The 24,971-nt window shown below is 36.5% G+C and overlaps 1 protein-coding gene across 4 annotated transcripts in view; it reads right to left on the minus strand.

Moving 5' to 3' along the window:
- The window catches only part of LOC133525167 (protein kinase C and casein kinase substrate in neurons protein 1), a 218,078-nt gene that overhangs the window by 85,841 nt on the left and 107,266 nt on the right, over positions 1 to 24,971 (minus strand). For all 4 annotated transcript variants that reach the window (XM_061861429.1, XM_061861428.1, XM_061861426.1 and 1 more), the window contains one exon: positions 9,485 to 9,633. In XM_061861429.1, coding sequence (XP_061717413.1) covers positions 9,485 to 9,633 — 149 coding nt within the window. The remainder of the gene's footprint in view (positions 1 to 9,484; positions 9,634 to 24,971) is intronic.

The raw sequence follows: 24,971 nt of genomic DNA on the forward strand, positions 1-24,971 counted from the left end.
AGGACTATGGAAACGAAAAAGAATCAAGGAAAATATGTGCCATAAAATAAATGTATTTCAGCCGATATTCAAATGAAAGAGAAAGAATTTGTAGCATTATTGTGATATCTTCATAAAATAATCGTTGTACATTAACGTCTATCAAATATCTAATAAGCCGTTGATAATCGGTTGTACCAATCCGTCATTTTCATATTTATGTTCGTTAGAAAGGGCCAAAATTTAAGAAAGGTTTCCTAAGTTTGATTATGAGCAGGGGTCGGACAAAAAGTGCGGATGACGTAAAAATGACGTAATCTTGCACACAGGATGATGTTTGAGTTTGTATTTAAACTTCCGTGTGACATGTAGTAACAAAGTAGTATTAATGAAGTAACAAAATAATCGTAAATAAATCCATGGAATTAATAATACAGGTGGTAGGGTGATGTAGTGAATAAAATAAATTTCACGAAACTTGTTACCATAAGGTATAATTATTTGAAATTAGTTAGAACAAGTCTGTGGGATCCTCAGATAAATAGGTTTAATAGTCAAAAGTGGGAACAGTAGGTAAGATTAGTAAAAATAAAAAAGATAATTTGATGTTATTATACTTATTATTTAATGAAATTATGCATAGACGACTATTTTTCTAACAAGTCTATTATTGTTGTCACAGACTTAAAATATGCTACAATGCTACAATAACGAAGTCAATTTATTGTTCATCTGATTGACAATGTGTCAGTCAAAAACGTACTTACTCATTTCAAGTGGCGATATCGTTTAATAAAGAGGTTGATAAATGATAAGTGATAATTGTTTATGAAAATCAAAAATACTATTTGAAATCATCCTATAAGTGGTTTGACGTCATCCGCACTTTTTGTACGACCCCTGATTATGAGGCACAATTAGAAAGCTTGAACTGATAAATTAAAAAAAAATATGGAAAAGACATGCTGAGATGAGGCCATTTCGTGGCACTTTATACTTCCTTTGTTTTTGTTATATCATGTAATTTAATGTGTCTTGTTTGTGTCTACGAATAAAAATTATTCTATTCTATTCTATTCTAAAAGCCCCACTCTTGGAATGTAATACGTTAATTATTCCAGCTACCGCGGCATCTACTTCTAGTTTATTCCACCGTATAATTTGCTGCCAAGAATGAATCTTCATTGAATGCAGACTGCATCTCTTTAATATTAATAAAGCATGGTCGGTGGCTGACATGTCTCCATGTAAATGACGTACGTTGTACGTACTTGGTTGCATATAAGTCTGATTATTCAATTATGTTCAGGCGCCCCTATATAGGTACTTTGATGCAGCGATGTTCAGGAAAAGTACCAAGTAGGTACTTGAAACTGAATTTGTTCTTCCTTCCTTCCATTCGAACCTTAACTTTTCTCAATGTTTCTTTTGTAAGTTACTTCTGAAATATCATTTGATATTAACCAGTTTCGGTAAAAGAAAATATATTGGAATTAGCCCGGGCTGAACCTGAGGTCAAACCCCTCCTGACTTGACCTGAACACAGATGCTTTCGTAAAAAGAGGTTTGAAAAATAGGATCCCGGAGGCCTTTAAGGCGCAATTAGGAAAAGAGCAAAACGGACAACTTTTCTTTTGCTGCGTGTGTATGACCTTTTTTACATCACGCAGCTATTTTACAGCATTTGAGGCATCCAAATACTAAATAGAATACCGGTCTAGTGGTATTTGTGACATTCAACATGTACGGACTCTTCCGGCCGTCTCGCCCGTCCTTTAAAAGGCCGTACGTATTTTCTGGTTCTAGAACGTCGGTAGATACGATATTAAGTGAGAATTCGTAATTCTTATTGCAAAGACATAAGGTCCACGAGTGTTGGTGTCAGTAAGTTCTATGTTATGGAGACGTTAGTGGTGACCGCGGTGGTATGCGAGCCACGTGCGACGGCGTCACCTGACTTTGTTATGGCTTAATGTTACCAAATGTGTAGTCGTGGATGTGATTCGCAATTCGGTGGTTTAAGTGATGCTCACTAATCAAATGTAGATAATGGAAAGGATAATATGAAAAAAAATGCAATTTATTGTTAACCATTAGAAACAAAAGAAATAAAGTCCCTTACGAATCATCGATATGATCAAAATTCACATTATGCCTGGAAAAAGGATAACTTATTGAACTTTATCCAATGTTTCGGAGCTATCGGAGATCACTAGTCCCTCGATTGACCAATTTACCGTACCCGCATGGGAACTAAGTTCAACTACGGTCAGAAACAATTGCATTTGCACCAACGAACTAGGAATAAATGTTCCAGTCATAGAAAATATGTTGCGTGTATAAGGAATTACAGTACTTGTGTTCTGTAAGCTAACAGTAATTAATGTAATTATTGTATTTTCAAATCAATCAATCAAAAAATTATATATATTACCGGTATTCCCCTAAAAATACTGATGGTACCGTATACTCTTTCATTTATACCCAAAAATGTTTTCGTAAATTCCAGCTAATAAACAAATTCTGAGACCCTAAATTAAGTGATTCGTCATTGTCACCGGATAAGGCAGGACCTGTGTTTATTTAGTCTCCTACGACATCTTAACCAATTTGTTGTCCACTGCCGAAAACTTTAAACAAATAAACAAATTGTAAGAGCGCAAATTACCTAATTAAGGGCTGTCAATAACCAATGTCCTTGAAATTGATGTTAATTAAGCAGTTTTTTACGAAAAACTATTTGTTGTAGTAAAACAAAAAATATATATGTTAATATTCATTATAGTTAATAGAATCAGGCGTTACTTTGCGGAAATCCATTCCATTAATATTCATTATATTTCAAAGACCGTGGCCGTACTCGATATATGATTGAACGAAATCGGCTCGATAGAAAATAATTGTTAATATCACCATTAAACGATTGTCTTTTTTTGGGCTTATGTGTTTGCAATTAAAATCACAATTTCAAAACAGTTAGCTACCATTACCTATAAACCGCTAACGAGCGCTAATATTAATTAAACAAATAATCCTCATTTTTTATAAACTTGTTTTTTATTATTCCCTCAGGTCCAGTAACATGCGACAGTACTAGCTCATTTACTCCGATAAAAATGGACAGTGTGCGCGCTTTAGGTATCGACAGCTCTTTAATAATTCGTCGTTTTCACCGGATAAGGCGAAATCACCACACAAGATCTATTTATGTTATATTTTTTGGTATTTTAGTCTGCCCGAACGGGTACTAATAACAAATTTCAGTTCATAGTTTTAGATTAAGTGCTGATTCATCATTTTCACCAAATAAGGCGGCAGATAATCCTATCTTTATGTTGTCTCGTACGATATTCTTATATCTATTCTAATGTCCGTTCGTTAAAATTATGGTCATTACGGTAATCGCCCACTTACCCGCTTGCTCGAGACACTTTTATTCTTGGTATTATTTATATTCTAATGTTGACTTGGCCTAGCGATTTCTGAGTCGAATTGACTTGTATATAGAGATTAGTGTTAATTGAATTAAAGTTTGTTAAGTACTAAAACTTTCTAACATAGTGGCACACTAAGCATAAATGCATAGAATACGGATAGTTCAATGGAATCCTGGAGATTCCATGGATTTATCTGGATGTATTACTTTATAATTTAAATTCTAATGAATCTCTCTTACTGTTATGCTGTGTCATGTTATGTCAGCCAAATCTGTTCTCGAATGACGAAGTTTCGAGACAAGAACCATGGGTGAACATAGCAGTTCAAGCACAAAATAAAAAATTACATAGACAGTACTCGATCAATTTGACCATATGACCCTGGCGGAAACACGTACCTCCGTTTACAATGTTCACAGGTCAATAAACTATCACACAAATTGTCCCATAACACCGTCACGCCAACAGGTCAAGGCGGACTTTCAATTAAAATCTAATTTGACTCAGTAATCCGCGATTAAGTCACCTTAATTCAATTACCGATTCGCAATCACGGAGCCTTAATGAGATTGGACTCATTAAAGATGGAATCGTTTAGTTAGTAACAGCTCTTAACTGATACTGGTTACTTAATGGTAATGAGAGGTTTGTTTGTATTCTGTTCGGACTAATGGTTAGGGATATGTTGTTTTGTTTAACAAATGGGCGAACTCTGGGAAAACAGAGATATTCAAAACGATGAATGTTATTCTGCCCAGCGGCTGTGGCACAGTCGCATTTTTATCACTTATCACTATGCCTGTCACGTTCTAACAAGTACGTAAGTGCGAAAGTGACAGGCATAGTGACAATTGATAAAAATGTGAACGTGCTACAGCCGCAGGTTAACATTAGAATAGAGTTTCTATTACTATATAAATTTAACAAGATTCTACTAGTAGCAGTAGCACCGTTTATATTTAAAGTTCATAAAAACTAGTTGTTTTATATCCGGAGCGTTTTATTCACATGACTCCTTTTAAAAGACCAATATAATAGCGATCGGGCCTAAAAGTAAAAAAACACAAATTATCAATTGAATGATTAAATCATCCAATAGAAAATCAAATGGATGTTTATGAAAAAAATGCTTTCAACGAAGATCACGTGGACGCAGACGCACTTACAAGAAAGAGCAAAGTATTCTAAGATCTTTAAATGCTAAATAATACTAGGACAAAAGAAACCATGGACTATCAGTAATTCTATCTGTCGCCGGTTTCAACTAAGGGCCGGCACACCATCTATTTAACATCTGATAACGCGAGGAAGCTAATGTTTCTGTTCTTTAACAGCTGTCAACACGCATACAAGCCTGTGCACGTGCACGTGCGTGTTATAATATGCACATCTTTATGAGAGACGGCACACCGCTTGCGTATGCGCACAGGTGTGCTCTTGCCTTATCCAAGCCTCGGAAACCGGTTAAATTTCCTAACCGTTATCATGTACTTGGCGCAAATCCTTACAATTTCGGTTTCTCTCGAAGACCCGTTATTTATAAACCGGTTTTTTATGAGAACAGTTCTTGTCAAATTGACCGGTTACGAATAATAAAAACCGGTTTCTTCCTATGTCGGTGTCTATGTTTACGTGGCACACCACCACCAGGCCGGCCGGCCGTTCGAATAAACTGGTTTTTGTAGGTTACAATAAAGTTTCTAAAACGTTCGCGTTCTTATAAAAGTTCAGAGGAAAACCGAAATAAACCCTGTATTTTATATACGGGTTCCAAGCCTTGGCCTTATTCATTTGATTCTATAAATCTGCCTGTATTAATACATTTCACACAGACGCAATCGCGGGAATGAATGATAGTGTTATTACTTGGACACACGCAGGGAATCATAATCACAGACAGGATAACTATCAATAGTTAGGATCTATCGTCGCCGGTTTTAATAAGAGCCGGCCCGGCAGCGGCACGCCATCTATACTGCGCAGTTAAAATCTGATAACGCGACGAAGTTGTATCCCTGGTCTGTGATAGATGTCAACACCATTTTTAGCGTTGATTGGGCCGTTGATTCCCGCCTGATTTAGATCAAATACGGTAATATTTCCAATGACATGGTAAAAACATTATGTCCTAAATCCCAATTTTGGTGACAATCCATAAACCGAATGATAAATTATCTGGACTTTGTGCGAAGTGAGAACAACTTTTGACGGCACTTATGATTATTAGGTAAAAGTACAAGATTTCTACCAAATAAACTGGAACACCATTAGAAATTGACAACCAATTTGTTTTAAATGTTTCAACATAAGTAAGACGTTTACCTTATATATTTACCATCTTATCTTATGATTTTCGGGGGCCCTTGCCCCCATAGGAAAGATCCGCCAGCTACTCAAGAGCTTTTTTGACCATCTCCATGTGCCGAATGATGGAACTTATGGGTAGCCTTTTGAATTCCCTTGGTTCCAGATAGCCTGCTTCAAAGTCCTTCATTCTTCGTCTGGCGAGGACGTGACATTCACACATTAGGTGTGTTACTGTCTCTTCCTCTTCGCCACACATTCGACAATCGGTGTTGTCGGAGTGTCCCATCCTGGCTAAAACTCCTTTGACCCCGTAATGGCCCGTAAACAGTGTAAACACCCCTGTTATCATTTGAAGTTGTCTCTTGCTAAGTTTCCATAGTTTTTTGCTCCAACCGGAGTCTACTCCTTGTATAAAGAGCTTTGAGTGCTTTACATATTTACCATAATATAAACACTTGATAGTTGATACAGATCAGGAACAGGAACAAACAAAATACGCTTAAAGCCAGACGGCTGATAATACACAAGGTTAACATAAATTTCAGTCTAGAATTACAATAATTTGTAAATCACTAGTGCATGTGGCAGATTATCAGACATGTCTCTGGATCCGACATATGATACTAGAGAACTGGACTGTTATTACTAAAGCTTTTCAAGCAAATCGTGCAACTGAAACCAGTATAGATGAGATTGGTAAAGCCCCGTTCTCCAGTTGACGCCGTACAGCGTGAACAGCGTCACATTCATCATACTTTCAGACGTGACCGTACACTGTACAAAACAAAATCTTAACGAGTATATACAGAAAACCGCAGCCAAATAACAGCTCATAGTGTTGTGTTCCTGCCGGTGAGTAAGGTTGCCTGAGCTCAATGAGAGGGGAGGGGGGGGGGGGGGGGGGGGGGGGGGGGGGTTCGGCAACGCGCATGTAACTCCTCTGGAGTTGCAGGCGTACATAGGCTACGGAAACTGCTTACCATCAGGCGGGCTGTATGCTTGTTTGCCACCGACGTAGTATATAAAAAAAAATGTTGTGGATGGGGATCATACTTAGACTGGTTCACTAGAGCCGTTTTGATCGGACAGTGAAGAAAATAACACGTCTGGACAGTTGCCAACTCTCTATGAGTATGATCAGCGACAAGTAAATAGTTAAGATTAGTAGCGTCCATGGAGATAATATGCATTATTAATTATTTTGACGACCGGTTTGGCCTAGTGAGCTACGACGCTGATGGTCCCGGGTTCAAATCCTGGTAAGGGCATGTATTTGTGTGATGAGCATGGATATTTGTTCCTGAGTCATGGGTGTTTTCTATGTATCTAAGTATTTATATATTATATATATATCGTTGTCTAAGTACCCTCAACACAAGCCTTATTGAGCTTACTGTGGGACTTAGTCAATTTGTGTAATAATGTCCTATAATATATATATATATATATATATATATATATATATATTTAATTTGTAAGACGCTTTATAGCGTAACGTAACGATAGTATGATAATGATGAGTCTTTCAGTTATAATAAATGGCGTGTGATAGTGTCTCATTCGATTAAGATCGATATGGAGAAGATCGGCACACATACACCACCACCATACTAACATACCAGGATACATTTATTGCAGGGAAGATCGACACTGTCAGAAAAGAAGAGCTTCACTTCTTTAACTCTACCGACCTGCTGTAAGTGGAGTATATTTACGCAAGAGTTACAAGCGACGAAATAGCTTGTAGAAATGTGGACGGTCTTCGCCGCATTGACTTTATGGCTAGAAACGCCGCTTGGACGGTTTTTATTATTCAAGAGTCTCTAATATGACGCATGCATTCGCAATGCGATGAACTATGAACGTTTTCAGGTTAACCACCCGGAGAAAGCATTTGAAACTATAATAAGCATTTTCCATTATCGATTTTCAATTCTCTGAGTCAAGTTGTTATATTGAACATTGTTTACTTGTCTAGTCATCGTTTCTATAAATTAAATTAAATAGCATCGAATAGCGGAATTCAATTTTCTGTTCGCGTAGTTACGAGTACATCAGAAATTAAATAATCAGAAGAAAGTAATTGAAATTTTTTCACAAATATAATTATTCTTCGGAATTATCCTCTTTATTACAAGCTTTTATTTAGTTTCACCTGTCCCGTTGTCTGTCTGTCGGTCTGTAATCAAATCTTGCAAGTTAAATTTGAACTCTGTGATGAAACAACGCAACCTAATTGTGTTTGGGGTTTTTAGAATTGTCTCGATGAGTAAGTAAGTAAATATTCTTATTGCACCAACAATTATACATTTTACATACATGTAAAACTACAAATAAATAAATATTAAATAAATAAATAAATGAGTATTAGTTGCCTGTGGAAAGAAAGGTACAGTCAGCGATAAAAGTTTGTACAAAAAATGAAATTTTTGCCAAAAACTTATTTTACTTCACAATATGTATCGAGTGCTGCAGGCGCATTATGGACAGCTTTATCCATGTGACAAAATAACCGTCACTTTTTAAAACCGCGGGATTGAAAGTGACGGACACTGTTTTATCACGCTGTCGCGTAGACAAAACCGACTATCATATCCATACAGATAGGTATATCAGTAACTTCAAGGATATATTTGGAAATCGCCTCCAAATTGTTATTTGAATGTATTTTAATCCACAATCACAGGCGGCACTAATAAATAACACACAGTTAGTCCAAATGGCTGTTATAGCTACTGATGTCGCTAGACATACAACCGTGTTTCTGTCAAATTGTGATAAATATAGAACCGTTACTTGGGATTTATTACTTGTCTAACTTGTCAGATTTCTAGGCTCTGTTTTTATCCCGGATTCTGAAATGACAGTTCGATCGCCCAATCTACAACCTACTCGTAATCTGACTAATCGGTCATTGTATTATAAAACCAGACGGATTAGGTAGCAATCCAATTGTGATTGGAAAAGAGTAGTTAGTCAGCTTTACCAGACTACGGCGTGGTTCAGGTCGGTAGCAAACAATCATACCGGCCTGCCTGATGGTAAGCAGTCTCCGTAGCCTATGTACGCCTGCAACTCCAGAGGTGATACATGCGCGTTGCCGACCCTAACACACTGCACCCTCGTTGAGCTCTTACTTTAGTTTGGTTACTTTCTGTGACCGATTTGCAATATTTGTAAATATTATGCGCCGACATCAATTTTAAGTACAGTGAGCTGTGAAAATGCATGGAGAAATTGTGAATGAATTCGCTGATAAAATCAACATGCACTTTTACGGCTGACGGTACAACACGTCCACTGATTTCTCGAGGAACCCTAAGGGACTCCTCGATAAAACTTTGATTTGGTTGGGACGCTCAAACGAAACAGCAAACACAAACAGTCAACATCAAGATTTGTTACAAAATGTACAAATAAATATATATCTGTATATGTACACTTGTATATACAGTCGCCATCAGATATACCGAACTGTACAGTTTGCGTTTAAAAGCATCGAACACAAGCCATCCTTCGGATCTACATATTACAAATTACACAATACATAGTGTTAGAGAATGGTGGATACTTTTTATGCGTTGTCCTATGCGCTAGGAGCTATTGATGCTGATTCTTCCACAATTAAAGCGTTCGCGAAAGTAAAATATTTTAGTAGGGTAAAATCATTTGGTTGAGTTCTACCAGCGTCGTCGTGCGTGACAATGTGTGCCCAATAGCGTAGTTTTCTTATAGATGACCAGAAACAGTAAGTGACTAACCTTGTGGTAGGTATCTTTCTGCCAGTTCTTGATCTGCGCTATGACGTCGTTGACGAGCCGGTCGCGGACGGTGAGGTGTAAGTCGGACAATCTCTCCGCCTCAACCATGCCGCCTTTCCACGCCGCCTCCATCGTGCCGTATTCAGGTCCTGGGGAAATAAAGGGGTTTATTTATTCAAATCATTCATTCTCTAATCTTCTAATGTCATTTTAACTGAGTGTCCGTATGATATGTTGAATGGATACTTCATCATCAGGACTACTTTTTTGTGATATCATTATTTTAAGTTAAGTTTTCCGTGTTAATATGACAATAAATTAAAGTTTACGACCTCGTCTGAGGTCGACTGTACCTACAGGTAGGCCTATATTAATATCTTCCAGACTTTGATTCCCGCGATAACTTGCTAACGCACACATTTTTCATTACCACTATTCACATAACTTTACCCATTGAAAACTGACTCATATCCCCAAGCATTAGAGTCCGTTTTTCCATTTTTACTCGTGAAGTAATTATACCGAGTAGGGTTAACCGCGGAGGTGCAATTTGCGTTAATAGCTGGTAAATGTAGATTGATATAAGCGTTGTAAAAACATTGGCAAGCTCTTAAACCGCCTCACATATTACAAAACAGAACTTTACACGTACGAGACAAGGTTCATTTTTAAAATATCCGATGATATCATCCGAGGTTTTTTAAGTTAGTACAAAAGCCTTCGTGATAAACAACCCTGGGTGATTTTAACCGGTCGTTGGATTCATTTTAATCAATTTAAGCCCGAGGCTAGATATTAGGAGTAATGAGAGTTATGCTTGGATTTTATTGCGACATTTTAGCGAAACCTGTTTAAGTAAGGTCAGTCTCAAGTGTAAGGTTTATTCTACGATTTAAGTTTGAATAGAGGGAAAACAAAAAAATATGAAATCGAACTGCATTTATGCAATCTGTTCTCATTTGGTACTTTAGGAGTTGCAATCCAAATCTACGAGTAAATACAAAACAGAAAAAGATATGGACAAGTGCCACAAAATAGTCTCATCTAAGCATGATGCTGGCGGCTTCAGGCGCTTAAATTGGATTTATGGTGTGCTTAGATATTTTGGAAATACATTAACTTTTAAGAGAGGTATGGGCATTGTGAATGTCATCTTGCTTTGTGTGGTAGGGCACAGCCAGTGGATGTCATTCCAGATCTAGAGCAGAGCCCAACTGGGGAAGTACCTCCACCTTACAGAAAACAGCAGCCAAATAACACTAGACCCTACTCATAGTGTTGTGTTCCTGCCGGTGAGTAAGGTTGCCAGAGCTCAACGAGGGGACGGCGGGTTTAGGGTCGGCAACGCGCATGTAACTCCTCTGGAGTTGCAGGCGTACATAGGCTACGGAGACTGCTTACCATCAGGCAGGCCGTATGCTTGTTTGCCACCGACGTAGTATAAAAAAAAAACTACATATATCTATGCTAGTCTTTACTTAATCTTGCAGTCAGTTATATACTTCCAAGTAACTGAAACTGCGAGAACACAACTTTTTCTCTGTCTCGACAGTAAAAGCCACCGCCGAGTTTTTACACGAAACATTTAACCCGACCAACCTGACCTCAACCATATTTCATTAAACAGGTAGCTCAAGCCCAGTAAATCTCGTCCGAGAGAACAAAATTAAACGACAGAGCGTCCATGGGATCACTTTACTTTTACAAGTTATTGTTTACTCTAAAAACGATCTTATTGTCAAAGTATAAGGTATATTTCCTCATAATACAGTTAGGGGTAGAAATGAAACCGGTCTCATCGCGTGGACTGCTGAAGGCGCAATTTTCGCAAGTGTTTACTGTTTACTTGACGTTTCATAACCGATTACACGCTTGCGAGTCATTTGTGATGTAATAAAGTGTTAATTCGTAAGACGAAGATATAACGAAGTGAAAATACTCTGAAGATGATAAAAAGAATAGAGGTTTTCTAAGTTTTATGAAAAAGGGGTTAAATATTCTGGTAAATATTTGTAGCATTGGCTCATTAGAGGTACTGTGTCTGAGTAACGGCGCGTGCATTCCGAATTCAAACGCGCAAATGACACTTTCGATTTTCAAATCAGCCCAATGGAACGTGTTGAAGCGACCATTGAGTGCGTCGTGCCGAGTTGCCGACCGGCCAATACGCGGACTGAATTACAGATTGGGGCAGGATGTTCCAATTGGACACTCAGGTGAGTGTTTCACTCAAATAAACCAGTATTGTGAACCTCCGAATAATTGAGCGAATGTTAGCGAAGGTCTCCCGTTTCAGCTTGGGCAAAAAAAGCTTTCGTATTTCCGAAATCCGGATGTTCTCCTCGACGGGTCGAAATTCTCAACAGATTCTCGTGAAATTTTGTGAGCAGGTTCGATGATTCAATGGATTTTTTGTCCATTCAGTTTTTGGAAATTCAAAAAATCATATAAGCTCGCAAGGTCTACAGCTCACAGAATTACTAGACTAGTTTATGTTTATTAAGTTGACATGCATATTAGATGCACACGCACACCGCACATCACGGCTAATTTCGAAGAAGATGGCTGCTCGTCTTCAGAAAAGATTGATCTAATATTGCCACTGCCATAGACAGAGGCGTGTGGAATAAAGGTAGGCCTTTGCCCGGCACTACAACATTACAGTCTAGTAAAAATAAACTATACATGCCTCCATAGATCCTCGGACGGACAACTACAGAGTTTTAGCCATATTAACCATATCTTAGTAGGTATTGACCATTAAAAAAATCGGTAGAGGGGTGAGCGAGAGTGACCAAGGGCACTCATTGACTAGCTCAAGGGCTAAAGTTGCTGATGTCACAGGCAGCTGAAGACTGCACCAAGTGGAGAACCGTAAAGCTAGAGAGATATTAGTGAGAAACCGACTTAGGCAGGCATATCGGCAGGGGGCGTTCACAGTTACATTGGTCCGGCCCAATCGAACAGTCGCGTAACATAAACATAGGGCCAGATTCAGATTCGGGCGCCGATTGCGGCATTCGCGGACTTTCCATTTCGTTGCACATGTTTTATTCTCGTTGCATTCGGTTGCGTAAGAGTGAAAAACTGCGGTGAAAACTAAGTTTACATTGGAACTCAGTGGGGTTTCAATGAGCCAGTCTCGATTTATTGGGAATTCAAATGCATTATCGTAAACATGCTATTTATAGTCGTGAGGTGTATTTTAGTGTTTCGTCTATTTATACACAGTGCACGTGCAAGTTACAAAAATAATTCAATTTTAGAAATTGAGTCAATTAAAATGACACTATTTTACTAGCTTTTATTTAACTTGCCCTATTAGTATGTGGGTGACAATCTTGGAAGCTAAATTTGAGCCATTTCCCGGTTTCAAATTGAATTGAAATTTTGCACACATATGTAAGTCGGATGAAAATGCAATACCATTGTACCATCGAGCTGAACTGATGATGGAGACGAGAGGTGGCCATGGGAACTCTGTCATAAAACAACGTCATCAACACAACAACAACATCATCTCAGGCATAAAACAACAACAACTTAGGAGTTTTTAGAATTGTCAGTGATAAAAGCTTGTACCAAAAATGAAATTTTTGCCAAAAACTTATTGGTGTACCATACAAATTTATTATTTATTATTGTTTTTTTTTTACAGTTGGCAATTTTGTTTTAGCTATGAAAAAGTGACTATGTTTACGGTAGTTCTGCGTTTCCAACAGCCTGTGAAGAAAAGGGAAAGCTAATTACGTTTTTTTATCATAGGAAGCAAAGGCGCAGACAAATCGCCTGATGCGAAGCAATTAGCGTCTCCGAAAATAAGAACCTTGAAACTTAAAACCAAAAAAGCGTTTTGAGGAAGCTGGAAATCGTTTTAACACCTTCAATTTCAACAGAAGCCTTATTGAGCTTACTGTGGGACTTAGTCAAATTATGAAAGAATGTCCTATAATATTTATTTGCTCCTAGTGCATTTGCTAGTGTTGTGTTCCTGCCAGTGGGTACGGTTGCCAGAGCTCAACGAGGGTCCTCCTGGAGTTGCAGGCGCGCATAGGCTAAGGAGACTGCTTACCATCAGGCGGGCCGTAAGTTTATTTGCCACCGACGTAGTATAAAAAAAATGCGTGTCATCAGAGTTTGTGCAAACTCAGGAAATGTGCATACATTTTTGCTCTTATTTCAGTTACATAAAAAAAAACTAATTTGATTGGCCTAAGAGCGTTTGAAGTACAAATTATCGTGGTGTTAGGCTAATTGCCATCAGGACTAATTACTAAAATTAATCGTTAGAGATCAATCAATGAACGCAGAGATAACTCCGCTAGTGCACATAAACGCTTCCGCTCGTAATTCGTATAATCACTACAGAACACAGCTAGATGTTTACGTACAGTATTTTGACCTAACATAAACGCTACTACATTCAAAAGCATTACGACGGGTGACGAAATTTCCAACGCTTTTGAATTCATCATAAAGCGCTAGGGATACCTGCGCAGTTTTGCCTGTACAGTTCAACTGCACAGGTAAAGCTGTATAGGAAACTGCACAGTCGCTCCACACACGCTCCGTTTTACCTGTGCAGTTGAAAAAACTGCGCAGGCATACCCTAGTGTGTATGGCCAGCTTAACGCTCCTGTGGTGTGGTGTAATAACATGCAGTGACGACTAACTTAGGTGATCAATGAGAACTCCGCTGGTGCGTATAAACGCTCGTAATTCGTATAATATTTTGTGCCTGCGAGCTCTAACCACGTGGACTGTCATGTCAGACTTAATTTTTTTGTCCTTTTAGGGATAAGTTCGCCTTTGTACATAACATTTTTTTAGGGTTCCGTACCTAAAGGATCAAACGGGACCCTATTACTGAGACTTCGCTGTCCGACCGTCCGTCCGTCTGTCACCAGGCTATATCTCATGAACCGTGATAGTCTGTTGCAGCTATAACAACAAATACTAAAAACAGTATAAAATAAATATTTCAGGGGGGCTCCCGTACAACAGACATATTTTTTTTGCCGTTTTAATATATAATGGTACGGAACCCTTCGTGCGCGAGTCCGACTCGCACTTGCCCGGTTTTTTTGTTTAGTTTTGTCTGTTTTATGTTAACCTGTGTATGAGCATTAAAGTGACATACATACTTTAATATTGTGACCTAAAGTGAATAATGCTGGTACAGAAAAATCTTTATTTATTAGCATTAACACGTTTAATTTAAATCTACATCGGTAACTAAATAAGGATGTTGGTATCCTGTTCTATCCAGTTAATCTTGTCATTTTATTAGTAATTTTTATGTATGTTAAATCACATTTATAATCAGGTCTATAGCGAATTTATTTTATTACCTTTATTTACCGACGTTATAGTTTTTACGTAGTCAATTAAGTGTTTGCCATCGTACTACTGTGACAGCATGATTTGTTGGCGTTCGTGAGCGACACCCGACACCGCAATCAGGCGGCATGCCGTGATACCTTTTGCTGGTTAAGCACATAGTTTTGTTGCAAATGTTATACGAAAGGAATTGTAAGTTTTTCTTGAAATATTTAGCGTGTAGTCAACAAACAAGTACGTCCCTCATATTATAGTTCGTTATTTAGCATTAGAAAAAAGGTAAGCAAACTAGACATGTCTTTTTATTGAATAACGCTTTATAAAAATTAGTAACTATTAGTTATGAAAGCAACAGAATGTAAATGATCGTGTATGATTTACAATTGTTACATATTTCCGTGATTTATTTTTCAAAAGTGTTTTTTAATAAAATGACATGTCGGTATTTTAATATCAAACATTTTGTAAACGCACTTTATGTTAAATTTTAGCTAGAGATACCAGTAAAGAAGAATCAATTCATTGGACGTTTCAATAGGCTTTTAACTAGATGCTTTTTAATTCAATAAATTGCTCTTATTAATGCACTTCAGTTTTATTTAAACAATTATACATAATTAGTAAGCTATCAATGCCCTAAAAGGGTCCTATTGCTCCTAAATAAAGAACATCGTAATCATTTAAGTGACAGCAAGATAACCTGAGAACTATGTACCATCGTCTAAACTGTAAACTGCCTATCCGTAAACCTTATTCCAAAAACATAAGGTCCAACGGCGGTCAAGAGTTTTGCTATCAGTAGGTTTCAAATATTCGCTGTTAAATGCAGAAATCGAATTCCAAAGTGAAACATGTTGAAGAAGACGCACAAATTGCATTCAAGAGCTAAAGTCACAACTCCGTATACGTTGAGGCGCGACAGCTGAATAGACGCTGCCAGTGAGAGCCCATAAAACAATCTCAGGGACTGAATAGTTACTTAACACATAGCAACTACTGCTCTTCATTTTGCTTACCGACCGTATAACGGCGGGTTTTTATTTTGTTGTCAATTTTTTTTCGTCAGATTGCGATAAAATTAGGTGATGAGATAGTTTCTAATTCTGTACAATACAAGCGTTTCACCGTATGTCCTAAATCCTAAATAAAACCGGCCAAGTGCGAGTCGGACTCGCGCACGAAGGGTTCTGTGCCATTATCTATAAAAACGGCAAATAAAATGTGTTTCTTGTATGGGAGGCCCTTTAAATATTTATTTTTTTCTGTTTTTAGTATTTGTTGTTATAGCGGCAACAAAAATACATCATCTGTGAAAATTTCAATTGTCTAACTATCACGGTTCATGAGATACAGCCTGGTGACAGACGGACGGACAGCGGAGTCTTAGTAACAGGGTCCTGTTACACCCTTTGGGTACGGAACCCTAAAAATCTACCACTGAGTTACGATAAAGTATGATATTTTGGACTCAACGGAAACATAGATTTTTTTTGAGACACAAAATTGGTTTCATTCAGAACCATGACTACGACACCGAACCAACGACGAGAGGATTAGATATATTATAAACGTAAGTACATTAGACAGATAAATCCAAAAATTTGATAATGGTCTCGCAAATATCTAGAATATTTCTAAAAAACGGTTACGGTTCCATTTTGGATAGGAGATTTCTTGCCCCATAAGAAAAAAATCTCAAAAATTACAAAGATTCTACTTGAAAAAATTCTCAAAAATTTCCGTCAGAGCATCATTTGAACCACTATCGGCTACCACTGACTAGTACGCTTTTCATAAGCAACCAACAAATGATCAATAGTGAATACAGTGAGAGTTTTCATTTGACGACAGCGTAATTTCTGTGCTCCATTCGTATGGACATTAGGTACCTACTGTGGAACGTGCCAAATTAAAACAGTTAAGCTAATGCGTGCCTAGTGTTTCAACGGTCGTCTAGACTTAGACTGAACATGACTGGACTGGGAAGTTTAGGAAAGTGAGGAAATCGGAAGTTTCTAAATCGAAATCTTACGAATAGGCAAATACCGACTTGACTTGAGATTTGGATCCAAATGTGTCAGTTATAACTCTTATACCAATAACCTATTTCTAATTTCTTAATCTAATTATAATACATGTTTCAAGTTAAGTAATGCATGTGAATGAAAGCTTGGGGTATTAAATTAACATCTAAAGACGAATCAAATGTTTTCGAACCTTTTCTGCTATTCTGTTAATTTGATCTTGAATAATCATTTAATCTCGAAGCATACGTAATTTTACCACATTAAGTCGCGAACTTTAATTGTTGAGCTATTTATTGTTTACATTGGACATTTCATACCATTAGTATCAACAATTCTGTGACCATACTATGTATACTATGTAAATTCTACGTTATTCCGCAAACGTTTTAAGAAAATGAGAAACTATTTTCAAAACCCGTCCAAATACTTTCACCGAAATGAAAATGTCTATCATACTCAGGAGCATACAACGAGTCTGCGAACGGCAGCTCTTTGAAAGACATGTACCTCTATAAGAATAACAGTAAATTGAATACCAGCATCGTTTGACGAAGACATCAAAGGGGAGCGGATACTTTTACTGTACGTCGCACTCGTCGTAAAAGGCGTCTGTGGGCTACTGTCTGAGACATACGTAGGGTTGTCGACCGACTTTAGAATAAGATAGGAATACATTAGTTTACAAGCAAATTCACGCGGAAAAACGGACAAGATAAGTCATGCCGAAAGTCGTCGGTGTCAACCGCACTAGAGTCAGGCCGAGATAAGTTAGCAGCGATTTACAGTGCAAGTGTTATTTTAAACGTCAATCATTTATGAAATTATGACGTTTATTTAACACTTGCACAGGCTGGGGCGTCCAAAACGCTGCCAACATAGCTTGGTCTGACTCTAGTATTCCACAAAATTAGGTGTGGAGTACAGGCACTGCGCGACTTACTAATGTGTATGCATTTTTGGAATAAACAGGTTTTGGGATGGCGATGTGAGCGAAGCACACAGCATGGAGAGGCCCATATTTAATAAAGTGGACAACGAGATTATAAAAATAGGAAGCCCTTATAAGGGTAGCGTATGCCCAATCATTGTGCAAAACATTGGAGAGACTCTTCTAATAATGGACGCCTTTTGTTGTAAAATGTGTAATTTTTAGGGTTCCATATATAGGCGTCATGGCAGGGATCGGAACCGGTTTTTTGCAAAAACATCGAAATAACCATATATTTCGGTTTATTTTATACTCAAAATGTAGGACTCAGTTGTGTTTTTAGATAACGACTTCGTATTATTAGATTGCCCGATTAGGAATGAAATAATGAACAAAGAACTAAAAAATACCGTTTTCGTTCCCATACAAAAAATACCGGTTTCCGATCCCTCATGGAACTGGTGGCATGGCCTCATCTACAGAAGCTCAACTAACACATACATGCGACTTATGCGTTAAGAAGTGTCGTGCAGCAAAAGGCCGAAAATGTATCGGCCGTTTCAACCTCTCTTGACATAGCTTTGCAACAATAGATGCAGTGGCCATAGATGATGATGTATTTGTTTCATTGATTCTCGAAAGCTGATACGTAATGTCTATGAAGTATTAACACTTTAGTACAATTCTCGTATGAATAGATCTGTACGCCTTTAAGATATGGTCGAGAAAGGTATGTTTAGTATTTAGTATGGACAGTTCAACCGGTTCCAAAGCGTAATCGCACCTCTTCGTTACATCACTGAGCGCGGTTTCCTAGTATCGAACTTGTATTGGAATTTGAACTGACAAGAATCTGGAAAAGTTTAGTTCGTTTCTTGAGTGGAATTTTGTAATTTGCTGTCAAGTATTCAATGTGCGACAGTGTCTGGTTATTTGAAATATGTAAAGGAAATGTGTATCTGAAAGATGCACGGAAATATCGTTTGTTACTGTTACATATTTGAGATAATCGGCGCGAGCATTGCGGTTGGCATTTCTGGCTATCCAGATTCTCTATAGATCTCTCGATATAGATCTGGTTATATAGATTTTTATTCAATATTACAATGAAATTGAAGAAATCCTTAGGAAAAGTCAGGTTATGAGTACGCTCAACGAACGAGTACGTATAATAAATATTATATAATTGTCAGCAAGACTAGCAAGTGTAAATCCGTGACCTCTACCTACCTTCGAGAAATAAGTGTAAAAATATGTTATGTATAATCTTTTTGTTCTTTAGGTAGCATATCCTTAACGGACGTCGGCTACCACAGTCCGGGACTCTTCTCTATTCGCAGTCTTTCTCCTAAGGTTTATCCATCCATGTAGTTTTTATTTTCCTTCTGCCCCTTTTCCCTTATTGTTAAAGAACAATATTAAACCGAACCGACCGCTTTCTTTCATCATTGTAAGTACAAATTCTTGTTTCTTTTTCATTATTTAGTACTGCTTGATTGGTAACTTTGCGCCGCCAAGATATCTTAAGGATGCGTTTGTATATCCACATCTCAAAAGCATCAAGTTTTTTAAGCATTTTGTCAGATAATCATAATCACATGTAGTCACATAAACATACTATGTGTTTGTGCATGTTTATTGTTAACAGTAGTGTTTAGATAGTGACTTTTATCTCTCTGTACTGATTTTCTTTTTCGCACCAATTTTAAGTTTATGTTTGGCCCAATGGTTGACTGATAGAGAATGCCTTGAGGCATTAAGTCCGCCATTTGTACTTTTTTTGTATTGTGCAATAAAGGTTAAATAAATAAATAGATATGCCGCCAAAATGAAACAGTTATTCCATAATGTCGTCTTAAAATAAGAGCGTAAGTTCGATTGTATTTCGATGGTTTGATATGACTTTTAAAGTGAAACAATCATTTGTAGGCATTAAAAAAAAACATAATACTCGTATTTAGTAAGGGTCAAATCTCAGTTATAAATTACATCACGCCCATTTCCCAGCCTCTGCAGTAATCACTTTACCTGCATCAGGATTTCTATGAATGCACACGACCGAGTATTGATGAATCATTAAAACATGCGGGCGATCCGATTACTTAATTATGGTAATCGCTAAACGTCCCTTGTGCTGTCCTGTCACTGGCAAAGTAATGAATTCTCGTCGGCCGATGAAAGGCATCCGATGATGGATGGATCTTGAAATGAATATATTGCGTCGCTTGAGCGTTGTATGAACTTGTACATAATTGATAGATATATTGTGTAAGTGGTTGCGTTATGCAGACGTCCGGTTGTCGGCTTATGAAAATATTGTATATGTTCTCTAACTCAATAATGGGTTACAATTTGTCTGACTGTTGTTTATTGATAGTTTTAAATATATCAGTGTGTCTATGTATTACGCCTATTATACAACTTCTTTGTGTTTTTTTTTTTTCATTTTGAATGTTTTATACATAATATGTACATGTTCTTGGAAAATTTATGGACTAATATGAATTGGTATATTTTTTTTCCTAATATGAATTGGTATATTTTTTTCCTAAAAACTATTCTATTCAAAGTGTTACTTGTCACTTTGAAATTTGTCAATAAGAACGTCTAGACTAGGTCCCATAGTGGCGACATCGCCATCAAAAAAGGATTTATGCACTGAAACAAAAAAAAAACTATTTTTTTTAAATTACGATCCGGAATATACCGTTAAAATCTTTTCGTTTCCTCGCGGGTATTTATCATAATGATTGAATTTCAACTTCGCTTTGTTTTGCGAGTTTTCATGAAGTTGTGACTTTCTTTATCTCAGCATTGTGGACGATAATTAATATCATTCCAATTGAACATGCACCTAACATCAAAACGATATTTGAATCATATTTATTGGAATCTCGCTCAGTGTTGTCACATACAATTTTGGTGAAGTGGTAGAACAGGGTGCAAAAATAGGTAGAAATTGGTGGAGTTTAAAATGAAAAATAGGTAGATCTACCACTCAATAGCAAGAACATTTTTATGATTAAAAATCTCTTACTTAACTCTAGACTTAACAGAAGTTGTCCTGTAGTAGCAATAAATAGTCCGTTCATGATTGAATCTCTACAAACTAAACTCTCCCTGCTGCAAGAAAAATATGACTCTGCTGAAAATGAAATTGAGACTCTACTATCGGAGAATCACTGTTTAAAAAAGAAACTAAAGGAGTACGAATTAAAAATTAAAAATCTGACCACTGTGTGCACATCACCAGGAACTATGACGCCATCGCCAAAAGCTGCGAGTGCAAAAAAGTCATCCAAGAAGAAGAGGAAAAAGGTTGACAGATCCAGAGTCGACGAAACGCAAACAGAAAAAAATAAACAAATGGATAATGAGTCCAGCAAGGCACGTGTCTTGACAGCATCGCCTATGAATCGTGACACTCCTGCTAGATCGAGTTTATGCATCATTAGTAGTGACTATACAAGAATGTTGATTAAAGCTGAACGAACCTTTGACAAAGTAAGTCTATGTCACTATCGGGTACCCGGGGGAGGCACTCATCAACTTTTCCAAGGACTCGAAACAAAACTTAAAGATTTCACTTACAAGGACTACTGTGTGATTTTTATTGGACAAAGCGACTTTAGAACCTCAACTAATTATCATAAACTAATTATATTTATAAGAGAACAGATTCAAATGGTTCAACATACTAATATTATCATTTGTACACCAACCTTTATACTAAATAATTATGCAAACCTTTGTAATAAGAGGATTGAAATATTCAACAACTTGCTGTATCTTGATAATCAGACATATGGGTATGCCTATTTATTAGATTCTAATTTAAATTTAACATATTCTAATTACATGTTTACAGTTGGATCTGGGACAATAAACAGTCGAGGTCTTGACATTATATTTAAGGATTTAGCGTATTTTATAAAGTCAATAAACATGCTTACCATTGAGAATAGTGTAGCTGTAGAGCAACATGTTCACCAAAATAGCTTAGCACGTGATTTTTTTCGTGAAGACTAATAATAGCGTGCGTTATTTCGGTCCTGAATCAAAAAATACCCCAAGAAATAATTTAATGGTACTGCATCAAAATATACAAGGTTTACTATGTAAATTAAACGAAGTAGAATTATGTTTGGGCGAGATGATCGATTCGGGAAAGATTATTGATGTTCTATGCTTCTCGGAAACGTTTGTTAAGTGTGGAAGTGAAAATAATATACGCTTACATGGTTACAATTTAGCTGCAACATTTTCAAGAAAAGATAAAAAACGAGGAGGGTCATGCATCTTACTTCGAAATCACATCAAATATAAATCGATAACATGGTGTAACAAACTATCTGCCGAAAAAGTATTCGAATGTTGTGGAGTTGAGTTACCTGACCAAAAACTAGTCATTTTCTGTGTATACAGAATTCCAGATAAAAAAAACCTTAACTTATTTTTCGATAAACTTGATGCGCTTTTGCATACAGTAATGAGGAGTCGTAAAATAAAAGTAATAGTCACAGGTGACTTAAATATAAATACTGAAATATCAGATAACACGTCACAACATTTAAAAAACTTGCTACTAAATTATAACTGTGATTTACACATTACTGTTCCTACACGTGGACTATCATGTATCGACCACATAGCAAGCAACATAAAAAATGCCTTAGGCTATGTCTATAAACTACACCTATCCGATCATGAAACGTGCCAAGTGCTTGAATTCGAAACTTCCGAACCACTAGAATCGTATAATAGGTTTTGGTATATTAAAAAAAGAGACTACAGCGTCGAAAATATAAATAAGTTCCTGAAATGTATTGCTAGCTTAACATGGCATGAAGTAATTAATGAGCCAGATGGTGATCTAGCTTTTAACTATTTTCACGATCTATTTGGTCTTTTTTATGGTCTATGTTTCCCTGTCCGAAGAATAAAAATGAATACAAAATATAAAAAACCTAATTGGATCACAAAGGGTATTAAGAAATCATGTTTAAATAAAAGACATCTCAGATTCTTATACTATAAACATAAAACATCCGAATACAAATTAAATTACAAAAAGTACAGCAAATTACTTAAAGCTTGTATTACTCAATCGCAAAGAAACATTAATTATGAAGCTATGTTTAACTCCAAAAACAAGAGCAAAACAACATGGAATATGATCAAGGATAAAAGAGACTGTTCAACCTTTGAAAGTATTGAGTCGGTTAACGTGAATAACAGATTAATAAATAACCCCGAAGAAATAGCAGAAGCATTCAGCTCCCATTTTCTGAATGTGACTTCAGTTAAAACAGCTAAAAAGCCGAATACAGGTAACATAATACCTGTAAGCGCTAGTATTTTCATCGCTCCTTGTACCGCGGATGAAGTAATTAAACACATAAAATCACTTAATAATACAAAAGCCGTAGGTTTTGATGGCATATCAACTCAAATCATAAAATTAAGTGCAAATCATATAGCTCCTATACTAGCGCATATGATAAATGAGTCTTTTAGTCAGGGGAAATTTCCCACAAAATTAAAACAGTCAATAGTAAAACCGTTATATAAAAAAGATGACAAAGAGAATATGAATAATTATCGGCCTATAACACTTATTTCGATCTTTTCCAAAATCTATGAAAAAGCAATGCATCACAGAATTACTGAATTTTGTAATAAGCATAAACTTATCTCTGAAGAGCAAAACGGCTTTCAAAAAGGAAAATCAACCGCTTTAGCTTGCTATTCATTAATAAGAAATATAACTGAAGAGATAGATAAGGGTAAACACTTAACAGGTGTTTTCTTCGACATGAGCAAAGCGTTTGATTTTGTGAATCATCATATCTTGTTGGCTAAGTGTGAAAAATATGGACTAAGAGGAAATGCCTTAGAATGGCTTAAAAGTTATCTTTCACAACGAGAACAGTGTGTAGAGTTAAGCAGAATAGACGACAATAATGAAGTAATTCAATACAGGTCATCACAAAAAATTAATGAGTCAGGTGTGCCACAAGGCAGTGTATTAGGCCCGCTGCTATTTTTACTATATATAAATGACCTTCCAAGAGTATGTAATCATAAGACAGTCTTATTTGCAGATGACATTTCAATCGTAATTTCTAATGACATTAATGACATTGCTTTTATGAATAATATAAATCTTGCTATTGATTCTATATGTAATTGGTTGGGACACAATAATTTGTTAGTAAACATAAATAAAACGAAATACATTCAGTTCTGCAATATACGAACACAAACTCCGAAGTTAAATATTAAATGTAGAGATGAAATTATTGAAGAGGTTAATGTCACCAAATTCTTAGGTATTTTGGTAGACAGTCATTGTAATTGGAGGTACCATATAGACAACATTTGCACCAAATTAGAAAAATTTACATATGCCTTAAGACAACTAAACCGGGTTGCTGGTGAAAAAGTAGCCCTAACAGCATACCATGGTTATGTTGCATCTCAATTACGGTATGGTCTAATAATTTGGGGTAATGCGAGTTATATAGGGCAAGTGTTCTTAGTTCAAAAGAAATGTGTGAGAGCCATAAGTGGGAAAGGACGTCTGGAACCATGTAGGCCATTGTTTAAAAAATTTAACCTTTTGACCCTCACTGGACTATACATTTTTGAAATCGCAATATTTGTATACACAAATTCTCACATATATACAACGGTTAGTACACACCCTAAGCTCCGACCAAGAGATCCTACAAAATTAGTTATGCCAAGATGTAGAAGCGCGTTACAGAGGAAAAATTGTCACTCTATGTCAATAAAAATATTTAACAATTTACCTCTCGTAATAAGACAACAACCATCGATAACCCAGTTTAGGCGGCATCTATTTACATGGTTAAAAGAAAAATGTTTTTATACAATGAATGAATTTTTAGAATCTGATAACGAAGAATAAAATGTAATCCTTATTTACTTATGATATTTAAAATGAACAATATGATTGAAATTTGTAGTATAATGTTGTATTAATTTTTAAATTATTTCATGTTTGTAAGTACTTATACTAAATATAGTTGTTAGTGTATAAAAAAATTTTTGCATGCTTATTATTAGCTAAGTGTGTGATCTAATTTTACATATGTAAAGATGACCATTAATGTTTACCACACTTAATGCAAAAAAAAAAAAAAAAAAAATGTGTATAAAATGTTTC

The sequence above is a fragment of the Cydia pomonella genome, chromosome 14 (genome assembly GCF_033807575.1).
Source record: "Cydia pomonella isolate Wapato2018A chromosome 14, ilCydPomo1, whole genome shotgun sequence".
Classification (NCBI taxonomy): domain Eukaryota; kingdom Metazoa; phylum Arthropoda; class Insecta; order Lepidoptera; family Tortricidae; genus Cydia; species Cydia pomonella.